Genomic DNA, 14,244 nt, shown 5'->3' on the forward strand with positions numbered 1-14,244 from the left:
ACAATCTACAGGAGAGAGAGTACCCTGCCCATAAGAGCTGACACTCTACAGGAGAGAGGACCCTGCCCATAAGAGCTGACACTATACAAGAGAGGGGACCCTGCACATAAGAGCTGACACTCTACAGGAGAGAGGACCCTACACATAAGAGCTGACACTCTACAGGAGAGAGTTCCCTGCACATAAGAGCTGACACTCTACAGGCGAGAGGACCATACAAATAAGAGCTGACACTGTACAGGAGAGAGGACCCTGCATATAAGAGCTGACACTCTACAGGAGAGAGGACCCTGCCCATAAGAGCTGACACTCTACAGGAGAGAGGACCCTACACATAAGAGCTGACACTCTACAGGAGAGAGTTCCCTGCACATAAGAGCTGACACTCTACAGGAGAGAGGACCATACAAATAAGAGCTGACACTGTACAGGAGAGAGTTCCCTGCCCATAAGAGCTGACACTCTACCGGAGAGAGGACCATACAAATAAGAGCTGAAACTCTATAGGAGGGAGGACCCTGCACATAAGAGCTGACACTGTACTGAAAAGAGGTCCCTGCCCATAAGAGCAGACACTCTACTGAAAAGAGGTCCCTGCCCATAAGAGCAGACACTTTACAGGAGAGAGGTACCTGCCCATAAGAGCTGACACTCTACAGGAGAGAGTTCCCTGCCCATAAGAACAGACACTCTACAGAAGAGAGGATCTTGCCCATAGGAGCTGACACTCTACAGGAAAGAGGTCCCTGCCCATAGGAGCTGACACTCTACAGGAGAGAGGTCCCTGCCCATAAGAGCTGACACTCTACAGGAGAGAGGACCATACAAATTAGAGCTGACAGTCTATAGGAGAGAGGACCCTGCCCACAAGAACAGACACTCTACAGGAGAGAGGTCTCTGCCCATAAGAACAGACACTCTACAGGAGAGAGGTCCCTGCCCATAAGAACAGACACTCTACAGGAGAGAGGTCCCTGCCCATAAGAACAGACACTCTACAGGAGAGAGGTCCCTGCCCATAAGAACAGACACTCTACAGGAGAGAGGTCCCTGCCCATAAGAACAGACACTCTACAGGAGAGAGGTCCCTGCCCATAAGAACAGACACTCTACAGGAGAGAGGTCCCTGCCCATAAGAACAGACGCTCTACAGGAGAGAGGACCCTGCACATAAGAACAGACGCTCTACAGGAGAGTGGACCCTACACATAAGAACAGACGCTCTACAGGAGAGAGGACCCTGCACATAAGAACAGACGCTCTACAGGAGAGAGCTTTTACCTATCGTTCATTGTTTTTCAAAAAAATCTACTTCAATTTTCTTTTCTCCAATCAGGTGAAAGACTCGGGTAAACCACCAATGACCTCTCAAACCTATGTACACGTAAGAGTCATTGAAGAGAGTGTCCACAAACCTTCTGCCACCCCACTGGAGATATACATCGTCACCATGGAAGACGACTTCCCGGGAGGAGTTATAGGCAAGATTCACGCCACCGATCAGGATGTCTACGATGTCCTCTCCTACACCCTCAAATCAGAGCAGAAAAGCTTGTTCAAAGTGAACAATCACGACGGGAAGGTTATCGCCCTCGGGGGTCTTGATGGTGGCAAATACAACCTGAATGTATCGGTTAGTGATGGCCGCTACCAAGTATCGGTTGACGTGACGGTCCATGTTGAGCAGTTGATCCAGGATATGCTGTACAATGCCGTCACCATACGTTTCGAGAATATCTCTCCCGAGGATTTTGTGGGGCTTCATCTGCACGGCTTTCGGCGTACCCTCCGCAACGCGGTTCTCACACAGAAAGAGGACAGCCTGTATATAATCAGCATCCAGCCGGTGGCGGGCACAAACCAGCTGGACATGCTGTTCGCTGTACAAATGCAAAGCGGAGGTTTCTACAAGCCGGCGTATTTGATTCAGAAGCTCTCAAATGCAAGGAGACATTTGGAAAATGTAATTCGGATATCAACAATCCTGGAAAAGAATTGCTCGGGATTGGATTGTCAGGAGCAACATTGTGAGCAGACGTTGTCGATAGATTCCCACTCGCTAATGACCTACAGCACCGCCAGAATCAGCTTTGTATGCCCCCGCTTTTATAGGAACGTGCGCTGTATATGCAATGGTGAGTAATGGCGTCCTGGTTGAGTATTATTTATTTAACCTGTGATTGTCTAACATTATAAAAACATGGTCTTCTTCCAAAAACTCTGCCACCCTGTCTACAGGTTGTGTCTGGTATTGCAGCTCCATTGATGTGTATAGTAAAGAGCTGCAATACCAGGCACCACCTGTAGGCAGGAGTGATGTTGTTTTAGAAAGAAGCAACCCCTTGATCAATAACTTATTGATCGATGGGAGTCCGACCACTGCGACCAATCTGTAGAATGGGGCACCTTTATCCTCATTACACCTCTGTTCATTCCCTATGGGGCTGCCGAGTGCTGCGCTTTTTCCGGCAGCTTTGTAGAGAATGAATGAAGCAGCATAAAAGTAATGAATGGAATAGGCATAAAAGCTACTCTTCGGATATAAAACTTCCCCATTTTGGTGATCGGTGTGGATGACAGCGGTCAGACCCCCACCGATCATTAAGTTATTATCACCTATCCTGGGAATAGCTCGTTTTCAAAGGACCACCCTTTAAAGAACTAGTAAAACCCTTGAGAGGCTGCAACTCACAACATAACCACTGGGTGGCCACTTAAAGACTTATATAGCATAAAAATCTCCTGACAGAGTATCGCAAAATTGTGTTTTGATTTTTTTTTTTTTTTTCAAAGAAAGTTATCATGAGCCACTGATCTAAGAATATGTCGAGCCAAAAGGAAAGCTAAAGAAGGTCACATCTGTGTATAGTGCACTTTATTGCTGTGTAGAGGACACGGCCAGAGACTTCTCCGGCAATGTTGGTAGTAGGGGCAAAGGGATGGCCTGTCCATATTTAGATGCGCCTTTTAATTGTTTGTGCCATGAAAACCTCTCTTTTCGGGGCATTGGTTTTAATAAATTGCCCCTAGTTGCTGGAAGTCGAGTGTGACATATTGTGATAGGTCCATAATATACTCCCTGTTGGAATTGTAATTATGGCCCCTCGTTACATAGGCAATTATGTCAGTGATAATTTGCCAATGTACAGTTAGATAACGGGTACTGTTATTTGGATACTAGAATGAACTGTATATCGCTTTTAATTGTCAACTCTATAGCGTGGGTTATTTTACACCGTGTACCGAACAGAGCATCATTGTACATAAGACTGCACCTGTACACCATTCTGGGTGAGTTGCGACATTGTGTTCCGCTTTGACACCTGCCATAAGTTTGCTACGTAATGCCTTAAAGGGGTTGTGATACTCTATGTGACTGCAGACTTATGAATCCTTATAGTGCGCACATCGCACGCTGTCAGGATTCTTCAGTGATGAGGCGTACAAGCGGTCACATGCTGACTAAACGTACAATTGTATTGAACAAGGCTGGACATGTATGGTCGGAATGTAGCTGGAAGTTTACAAATCGTATACTTGCAGTCACATGCCGACTAGACTACGCAGCCTTGCTCACTACAAGTGTATTGAGTGAGACTGGACATGTGTAGTCGAAATGTGGCCGGAAGTATGCAAATCATACACATTCTGTCATATGCCGACTAGACGTACGCAGCATAGCTCAGTACAAGTGTATTGAAAAAGACTGGACATGTCTAGTTGAAATGTGGCCTGAAGTATGCAAATCATATACTTGCAGTCACATGACCACCCGCTACCGACCTTAACACTGAAGGATCCTGACAGCGTATTGTCTGAGCACTTTTAGGATTCCAAAGTCTGCAGTAACATAGAGTGACTGCAAGCATTTATCACAAGACTAGACAACCCTTTTAAGGCAATCTCGACACTTTAAGGCAGTGATGTCAAACTTAAACACACAGAGGGCTAAAGTGAAAAAGTTGGAGAAAGTCGCGGGCCAACCAGTATACAGTATAATGGGCCCCACATAGTCCTCCATACAGTATAATGGGCCCCACATAGTCCTCCATACAGTATAATGGTCCCCACATAGTCCTCCATACAGTATAGTGGCCCCACATAGTCCTTTACACAGTTTAATGGGCCCCACATCGTCCTCCATACAGAATAATGGGCCCCACATAGTCCTACATACAGTATAATGGGCCCCACATAGTCCTCCATACAGAATAATGGGCCCCACATAGTCCTACATACAGTATAATGGGCCCCACATAGCCCTCCATACAGAATAAAGGGCCCCACATAGTCCTCCATACAGTATAATGGGCCCCACATAGCCCTCCATACAGAATAAAAGGCCCCACATAGTCCTCCATACAGAATAATGGGCCCCACATAGCCCTCCATACAGAATAATGGGCCCCACATAATCCTCCATACAGAATAATGGGCCCCACATAGTCCTCCATACAGAATAATAGACCCCACATAGTCCTCCATACAGTATAATGGCATCACATAGTCCTTCATACAGTGTAATGGGCCCACATAGTCCTCCATACAGAATAAAAGGCCCCACATAGCCCTCCATACAGAATAATGGGCCCCACATAGCCCTCCATACAGAATAATGGCCCCACATAGTCCTCCATACAGAATAATGGGCCCCACAAAGCCCTCCATACAGAATAATAGGCCCACATAGTCCTTCATACAGAATAATAGGCCCCACATAGTCCTTCATACAGAATAATGGGCCCCACATAGTCCTCCATACAGTATAATGAGCCCCACATAGTCCTCCATACAGTATAATGGGCCCCACATAGTCCTCCATATAGTATAATGGGCCCCACATAGTCCTCCATACAGTATAATGGGCCCCACATAGTCTTCCATACAGAATAATGGGCCCCACATAGTCCTCCATATAGTATAATGGGCCCCACATAGTCCTCCATACAGTATAATGGGCCCCACATAGTCCTCCATACAGTATAATGGACCCCACATAGCCCTCCATACAGAATAATGGGCCCCACATAGCCCTCCATACAGAATAATAGGCCCCACATAGTCCTCCATACAGAATAATGGGGCCCACATAGTCCTTCATACAGAATAATAATAATAGTCTTTATTTATATAGCGCCAACATATTCCGCAGCGCTTAACAATTCACAGGTTCATATACAACAGTCATAAGTAACATAGCTAAAGATAATACAATAATTACAGCAAAAATAATGACAACCCTGCTTTTAAGAGCTTACAATCTACAATGAGGTGGGGGTGGCACAAAGTACAATGGCTTATTTACAATAATAGGCCCAACATAGTCCTTCATACAGAATAATGGGCCCCACATAGTCCTCCATACAGTATAATGGGCCCCACATAGTCCTCCATACAGAATAATGGGCTCCACATAGTCCTCCATACAGTATAATGGGCCCCACATAGCCCTCCATACAGAATAATGGGCTCCACATAGTCCTCCAGACAGGATAATAGCCCCACATAGTCCTCCATACAGAATAATGGACCCCACATAGTCCTCCATACAGGTTAATAGCCCCACATAGTCCTCCATACAGAATAATGGGCCCCACATAGCCCTCCATACAGAATAATAGGCCCCACATAGTCCTCCATACAGAATTATGGCCACACATAGTCCTCCATACAGTATAATGGGCCCCACATAGTCCTCCATACAGAATAATGGCCCACATAGTCCTCCATACAGTATATAATGGGCCCCACATAGTCCTCCATAGCGAATAATGGGCTCCACATGGTCCTCCATACAGAATAATGGGCCCCACATAGTCCTCCATACAGTATAATGGGCCCCACATAGCCCTCCATACAGAATAATGGGCCCCACATAGTCCTCCAGACAGGATAATAGCCCCACATAGTCCTCCATACAGAATAATGGGCCCCACATAGTCCTCCATACAGGATAATAGCCCCACATAGTCCTCCATACAGAATAATGGACCCCACATAGTCCTCCATACAGGATAATAGCCCCACATAGTCCTCCATACAGAATAATGGACCCCACATAGTCCTCCATACAGGTTAATAGTCCCACATAGTCCTCCATACAGAATAATGGGCCCCACATAGTCCTCCATACAGAATAATGGGCCCCACATAGTCCTCCATACAGAATAATGGGCCCCACATAGCCCTCCATACAGAATAATGGGCCCCACATAGTCCTCCATACAGTATAATGGACCCCACATAGTCCTCCATACAGGATAATAGCCCCACATAGTCCTCCATACAGAATAATGGACCCCACATAGTCCTCCATACAGGTTAATAGCCACACATAGTCCTCCATACAGAATAATGGCCCCACATAGTCCCCCATACAGAATAATGAACCCCACATAGTCTTCCATACAGGATAATAGCCCCACATAGTCCTCCATACAGAATAATGGACCCCACATAGTCCTCCATACAGGTTAATAGCCCCACATAGTCCTCCATACAGAATAATGGACCCCACATAGTCCTCCATACAGAATAATGGGCCCCACATAGTCCTCCATACAGAATAATGGACCCCACATAGAATCATAGAATGGTAGAGTTGGAAAGGACCTCCTGGGTCATCTGGTCCAACCCCCTGCTCAAAGCAGGATTCACTAAATCATCTCAGACAGATGTCTGTCCAGCCTCTGTTTGAAGACGTCCATTGAAGGGGAACTCACCACCTCTCGTGGCAGCCTGTTCCACTCATTAATCACCCTAACTGTCAAAAAGTTTTTTCTAATATCTAATCTGTGTCTCCTCCCATTTAGTTTCATCCCATTGCTTCTAGTCTTTCCTTGTGCAAATGAGAATAAAGATGATCCTTCTACAATGTGACAGCCCTTGTCATATTTGTAGACAGCTATTAAGTCTCCTCTCAGTCTTCTTTTTTGCAAGCTAAACATTCCCAAATCCTGCAACCGTTCCTCATAGGACATGGTTTGCAGACCAGTCACCATTCTGGTCGCTCTTCTCTGAACTTGCTCCAGTTTGTCTATGTCTTTTTTAAAATGTGGTGCCCAAAACTGTACACAGTATTCCAGATGAGGTCTGACCAAAGAGGAGTAAAGACCGATAATGACTTCACGTGATCTAGACTGTATGCTTCTGTTAATACATCCCAGAATTGTATTTGCCTTTTTTGCTGCATCACACTGTTGACTCATGTTCAGTCTATGATCTATTAGTATACCTAAGTCTTTTTCACATGTACTGTTGCTTAGCTCTATTCCTCCCATTCTGTATATGCTTTTTTCATTTTTATTGCCCAGATGTAGTACTTTGCATTTTTCCCTGTTAAAAACCATTCTGTTGGTTGCTGCCCACTGCTCCAGTTTATTTAGGTCTTTTTGAATCCTCTCTCTCTCTTCTCTAGTATTAGCTATCCCTCCTAGCTTTGTGTCATCAGCAAATTTAATCAGTTTACCCTCAATTCCTTCATCTAAATCATTGATAAAGATGTTGAACAATACAGGTCCCAGGACGGAGCCCTGTGGTACCCCACTTGAGACATTCATCCAGCTGGATGTGAAGCCATTTACAACCACCCTTTGAGTCCGATCACTAAGCCAGTTATGAATCCACCTAACAGTTGCCTGGTCCATTGCATACTTGGTCATTTTTTCAATAAGGATGGTGTGAGATACTTTGTCAAATGCTTTGCTGAAGTCAAGATATACTATATCTACAGCATTTCCCTGATCCACCCAGTCAGTGATTCTGTCATAGAAGGAAATTAAGTTAGTCTGACATGACTTGTTAGTTACAAACCCATGCTGACTCTGGTTAATCACTTCATTCTTATCCATGTACTTACATACATGTTGTTTAATAATTTGTTCAAAGATCTTTCCTGGTATAGAAGTCAGACTCACCGGCCTTTAGTTCCCTGGGTCCACCTTCTTCCCCTTTTTGAAGATAGGAACAACATTTGCTCTTCTCCAGTCTTCTGGGACTTCTCCTGTTCTCCAAGAATTTTCAAAGATTATGGAGAGTGGTTCTAAAATTTCTTCTACGATCTCCTTCAGTACTCTGGGATGTAATTCATCTGGACCTGGAGACTTGAACTCATTTATGTTAGCTAAATATTCCCTCACAATCTTTCTGTTTACAGATAACTTGGATTCCTCTATTCCTTTAAAAGGACAGTGAAGATCAGTTGATGTTACATTTTCTTTCTGAGAGAAAACAGATGCAAAATAGGAATTAAAAAGTTCGGCCTTCTCAACATCCTCTCTTACCATTTCTCCATTTTCATCCTGTAAAAATCCTATAGCATCTTTGACTTTTCTTTTACTTTTGACATACCCCCAAAATCCTTTTTTATTGCTTTTGACATCTCTTGCAAGCCTTAATTCATTGTCAGCTTTAGCTAATCTGATACGTGCCCTGCAGGATCTGCAGACTGCATTATAATCTTCTTTAGATATGCCTCCCTCTTTCCATTTAATAAACATTTCTTTCTTTCTTTTTAGCATGTGTTTAAGTTCTGTGTTCATCCATCCTGGTTTCCTTAAATGCTTCCCATTCTTCCTACTTTTCGGGATTGTTAACGATTGTGCTTTGAGAATCTCATTTTTAAAAATTTCCCATCCTTCCTGGACATTTTTGTCCTTAAGGACATCCAGCCATTGGATCCCTCCTATTCTCTTTCTGAGTCTCTTAAAATCTGCCTTTCTAAAATCTAACCTTGAAGTTTGAGTCTTCACATGTCTTCCTCCTCTAGTGATCCAAAATTCTATAATAGCATGATCGCTGCCTCCTAGGGTCCCAGCCACCTTTACCTCCTCAACCATTTCCTCCCTGTTTATAAGGATTAGATCCAAAGTAGCAGATCCCCTTGTTTTCTCCCCTACCTTTTGGAAGATAAAGTTGTCAGCAAGAGAGGATAAGAATTTGCTTGACCTGTTAGTTTTACTTGAGAGAGATTCCCAACAAATGTCTGGATAGTTGAAATCTCCCATGACCACTACGTCATATTTTTTGCAGAACTTGGTCATTTGATACATAAAGAGTTCATCCATATCTTCAGCTTGCCCAGGTGGCCTGTAGTAAATGCCTACAATGGTGTCCTTTCCGTTGTTCTCTCCTTGTATTCTTACCCAAACAGTTTCCACAGAACTCCCAGTCTCTGAAGCTTCAATCTCTGTGCAGATATACGCTTTTCTAACATACAATGCGACACCTCCTCCTCGTTTATCAAGTCTGTTTCTTGCAAATAAGTTGTATCCTTTTAGCCTTTTATTCCAATCATGTGTATCGTCCCACCAAGTTTCAGTGATTCCAATGACATCATATTTCTTTTCCTGCATTAGTAGTTCCAATTCTCCTTGTTTGTTGCCCATGCTTTGTGCATTTGTATAAAAACATTTTAGTTTGTGATTGGTTTCTCTTCCTCCCATATTTTTATTATTTAAATTGTTTTGTCTTTGTTCTTCCTTTCCACTTCCAGTAGCAGAGATCTCAATAGTATTTGTCAGCTGTATAGCTTTTTCTGGCCTTTTGCTTCCCTTCCCACATTGTTCTAGTTTAAAGCTCTTCTGATGAGTGTAGCAAGGCGACTTCCAAATACATGTTTTCCAGTCTTCGTAAGGTGCACCCCATCTCTAGCAAGTAGTCCATCGTATAGGTAATTCATTCCGTGATCCAGAAATCCAAATCCTTGTTGACGGCACCATCGACGTAGCCAGTTGTTCACCTGTAGAATCTTATTCCACCTCATTGTTTCATGGCCATCCACTGGGAGGATGGATGAGAAGACCACCTGCGCTCCCAATTCTTTCACTTTCTTGCCTAAGTCTTCAAAGTCACTGCAGATGGTTTCCAGGTCCTTTCTTGCGGTGTCATTTGTCCCCACATGTATTAGCAGGAATGGGTAGTGATCTGTAGGTCTGAAGAGTCTTGATATCCTGTCAGACACATCTTTAATTTTTGCTCCTGGAAGACAGCACATTTCTCTTGAGGTTATGTCTGGTCTGCAGATAGCGGCCTCTGTTCCTCTTAACAGGGAATCACCCATGACCACCACTCTCCGTTTTTTCTTCACAACATTCTTCTTTCTCCATCCAGGAGGATTCTGAGGGCTTACAAGGTTATTCATTGCTGGCAAAGTCTTATTTTGCTGTATTTCTTCATGGTTCTCCAGCATGAGAGCCTGGTACTGGTTCCTGAGCAGTATGGGTGCTGACTGCCTCTCGATCCTCCTGCTTCTGTGGGTCACATGCTTCCATTCCTCTGTTTCGTCAGGTGCAGTTCGAATTTCTTCTCTTTCTGAATCATGAAGAGATAATTCTGCTCTGTCTAAGAACTCTTCACCTTCCTTAATGATTTTCAAGGTAGTTAACCTCTCTTCTAGATGTCGCAACTTTTCCTCCAACAGGGACACAAGCTTGCATTTCTGGCATGTGAAGTTTGGCTTTTCCACTGGCAAGTCTGTGAACATGTAGCAGGATATGCAGCTCACCAAATGGCTCCTGAACTCTTCCATGTTCTTACTGTTAATGTTCCCAAAATGCAGTGGGAATATGCAAATTATCTCCTCAGGACTCCTCCCCTGGTTTACCGATGTCCTCTTTTCAGCTCCAACAGCCAAAATCCAGTGTTCTTTGAGCTCGCGGAGACTCTTCACTTACCCCAAAATGCAGTGGGAATATGCAAATTATCTCCTCCGGACTCCTCCCCTGGTTTACCGATGTCCTCTTTTGAGCTCCAACAGCCAAAATCCAGTGTTCTTTGAGCTCGCGGAGACTCTTCACTTACCCCAAAATGCAGTGGGAATATGCAAATTATCTCCTCAGGACTCCTCCCCTGGTTTCATAGTCCTCCATACAGGTTAATAGCCCCACATAGTCCTCCATACAGAATAATGGACCCCACATAGTCCTCCATACAGAATAATGGGCCCCACATAGTCCTCCATACAGAATAATGGACCCCACATAGTCCTCCATACAGGTTAATAGCCCCACATAGTCCTCCATACAGAATAATGGGTCCCACATAGTCCTTCATACAGAATAATAGGCCCACATAGGTGTGGCGGTTCTGGTGTCCCGGGCCAAATATAACCACCTTGCGAGCCAGATTTGGCCCTCGGGCTGGAGTTGACAAGTATGCTTTAAGGGGATTGTCCTATAGATTTTTTTTTTACCTTAAAAAATGGCTAATCATGGTCATAAGAAAAAAGAAACAGAAACCTGATACTCACCTATCAGACCCCTATGGCTGCTCAGCACTGCTGCTCCTGTGCCCTGCCAGTCTCTTCACTTCGTCTTCTGGTGTGGAATGTGATTTGACCACTGCAGTCAATCACCAAGCCACTGATTTTGCTGCTTCCGTCTGAGCAGGAATATCACAGCTAAATCTAATCAATGGCTGCTGATTGCCTGCATTGGTCATGTGAGATCACCCACCGGAAGAGAAAGTGAGGAGACCAATGGGGCAACGCTGGCAGCAGTGTAAAGGAACGGTGTAGGGAAGGGGGGTATTTTAGATTAATATTTTTTTTTTTTTCTTTAAAATCACCATGGACCTATTTTGAGAATAAAAAAAAAAAAAATAGACAATCCCTTTAAAACAGTGTTAATACTATATCTTTGGGCGTAATGACTCATGGCCAAAAATGCTTCAACAAGCAGAAATCTAAGAAACCAATATATTAGCTCCTCCGCTCCATGCCGAGAATGATTGTAGGGTTTAGTATTTTTAGAAAATCACGGTCCATCGGTGGTAGACGTCTCCGTCTAATTATATATTTCCAGAAAGTCGTAGGTCTAACCCAGAGAAGTAGCAGCAGAGGAACAGCTGGGGCTATTGTTTCGCCCTTCATCAGGATGGCTGAGGAGGGGGGGAACACGGATGATCCCCTCTTGTACGGCCTGAGAGCCTAAACATAGGTTCACTACTGAATGCATTAGCCTGAATGGCTGCCGGCGCTGCCAACCTGGTATTTATAGCACTTACGGAAACAATAGTTTTCTTATGGACACAAATTAAAAAGACCGAAGCCTTCTGCGCGCGCTCCCTCTTTAGGAGCTTTCCAGGGTTTGTGTGCCGAAACACGGAAGATTTTCACATTCCTGTCATATTATTATGACATAGTGTAATTGCTTAAAAATTCCTGAATGTATTAATTCCGAAACCCTGTGACATTCGCGGCTCTACCTCCCCTCCAATTGAGGCATTTCCCCCCTCTGAATTTAACAAGGTCATTAATGGAATCCTAATGGTTTTATCGAGGGATGAAACGTTTCCTTTTCTTTTCCTGTCTTTGTAAATATAAAATATCTCACAAATATTACAGTGAGGCTCAGTTCACATGTAGCTGCTGTGGATGAAGACCTGTACCTGCAAACATCCGGAAAAAAATGTTTCAGTGCAGCTGAATTTTCTTTGTTTCATCCTATTGCAAATGTATGAAAAATGGCAAAAAGGAGGTCAGAAAGATCACAAAGTGAATTAATGCTGTTGGCGGTTTCGCCTGAATCCTGCTTTTTCAGGGCTATGGATTAAAGCCCATACGGAGCCACGGATGTGTGGCAAAGATACAACATGATGTCACGCAAGGTGAGGGAAAGACTAAGTGCACAACGACAGGAAGAAGGGGAGGAAGCCCAAACACTAGGGAAAGGGGGAGTGGAGACCCCTAGGCAGATATGACAACACCCTGACTCCCCTAACATTCCTAAATAGGTTCCGCACCTATCGACGAAAAGGAAACCTAATCCCTGACTGCCCCTAGCGATAGGCCCTAGATAGGGAGGGGATGGGGTGAGCACTAGTCAGCCTTCACTGCAACTAAAGACAAAAAGGTAAACAGACAAGGGAATACACTTAGCTTGAGAAGACATCAGAGAGATCATGCCAACTATCCTCCAAGGGAGCTCCAAGAAGAAACTAGTCGACTACTAGTACTTCAAGCCTGGACAGAGGAAAATAGAACTATCACCGGCGACTCTCTGGAGAGACTGAAGGTATTTAAACATCCAGCAAGGGTGTGTCAATTAGTAGCAGAAGGTGGAGGTCACTGCTAGGTCCTAGAGCAAGCAGCTTATCACTGCACTGCAGAGATGGAAAGATCAAGAAGGTGCCTACAGAGGCAAGCGCAATGACCTTCTACAACTGGATCCAGAATGACTGTCTGTCATACCTGACACACCCATGACACATGAAGCCAGAATAAGGGCGCATTCAGACTTCCGTACAAATCGATCTAAGATCTAACCGCAATGCATGGACTGGCTGCGATTCTCTCGACCCGAATGTGACAGCTTCATAGAAATATATGAAGCTGTCACATGGCCAGTCCGTGCAGTGCGGTCCGATCTCGGACCGATTTGTATGGACATCTGAATGCACCTTAAGAGTGATTTTAGGCCTGTTCTATCTCCCTGCCATTATTTAAAAAAAATATGCTTTAAAGGTAACCTGTCAGCAGATTTTTGCTATTTAATCTGAGAGCCGCATAATGCATGGTCAGGTAGCTTGATCCCAGCAATATTTCACTTGTTTTGCAGCTTCCCGTAGTTTCAATACAATCAGTGTTTTTTCAGCAGGAGATTATCAGTACAGGACTAGGTGTCACTTGCCTGGCAGTCCATCTAATCTGTGTAACCCCCCTCCTCCACTGATTGGTCAGCTTGCTGACAGTGTATACAAGAAACTGCCAATCAGGGACATGGGTGGGGTTATACAGAGCTCAGCATTCTACAGCAGAGAAAACAGGGATTCTATCAAAACTACACCAAGCAGTTCAGTAAGTGATACGTCGCTGGAATCAGGGTCTTTGCCCCTACACCGTACTGCTCTCGGATTACATAGCAAAAATCTGCTGACAGATTCACTTTAAAAAAAAATTGTCAGGACAATCTGGCAATCACTTGAAGCTGCAGACAGTCAGGCATTTTTTCCCTGCAGGTCAAATGTAGTATTACCAGATAGACAATGAACAATGAAGGACCACGATAGAGCAGCAGCCACAAATCAAAAGAAATGGTTGAAGTCAGCAGTTCTGCTCATAATTTGGGAAAGTTCGACACCTACACGCCATAAATGTTACACTCCTGGCTTACAACAGATGGTAAAATGCACCATATGAAAAAGACCCAGGGGTTAAATTCTACAAAAATAAAGTGAAGTGGTATATAGACCGCTATGGCGAACACGGCACCTGCTCCCTACATACATTTCTTGAGTAATTTAAAA

At 44.2% G+C, this 14,244-nt stretch overlaps 1 protein-coding gene across 7 annotated transcripts in view; it reads left to right on the top strand.

Moving 5' to 3' along the window:
* The window catches only part of FAT3 (FAT atypical cadherin 3), a 735,917-nt gene that overhangs the window by 658,014 nt on the left and 63,659 nt on the right, over window positions 1-14,244 (top strand). For all 7 annotated transcript variants that reach the window (XM_073662065.1, XM_073662062.1, XM_073662061.1 and 4 more), the window contains one exon: window positions 1,337-2,135. In XM_073662065.1, coding sequence (XP_073518166.1) covers window positions 1,337-2,135 — 799 coding nt within the window. The remainder of the gene's footprint in view (window positions 1-1,336; window positions 2,136-14,244) is intronic.

The sequence above is a fragment of the Phyllobates terribilis genome, unplaced genomic scaffold (genome assembly GCF_046119375.1).
Source record: "Phyllobates terribilis strain yellow unplaced genomic scaffold, ASM4611937v1 Scaffold_2__4_contigs__length_985480577, whole genome shotgun sequence".
Taxonomy (NCBI): domain Eukaryota; kingdom Metazoa; phylum Chordata; class Amphibia; order Anura; family Dendrobatidae; genus Phyllobates; species Phyllobates terribilis.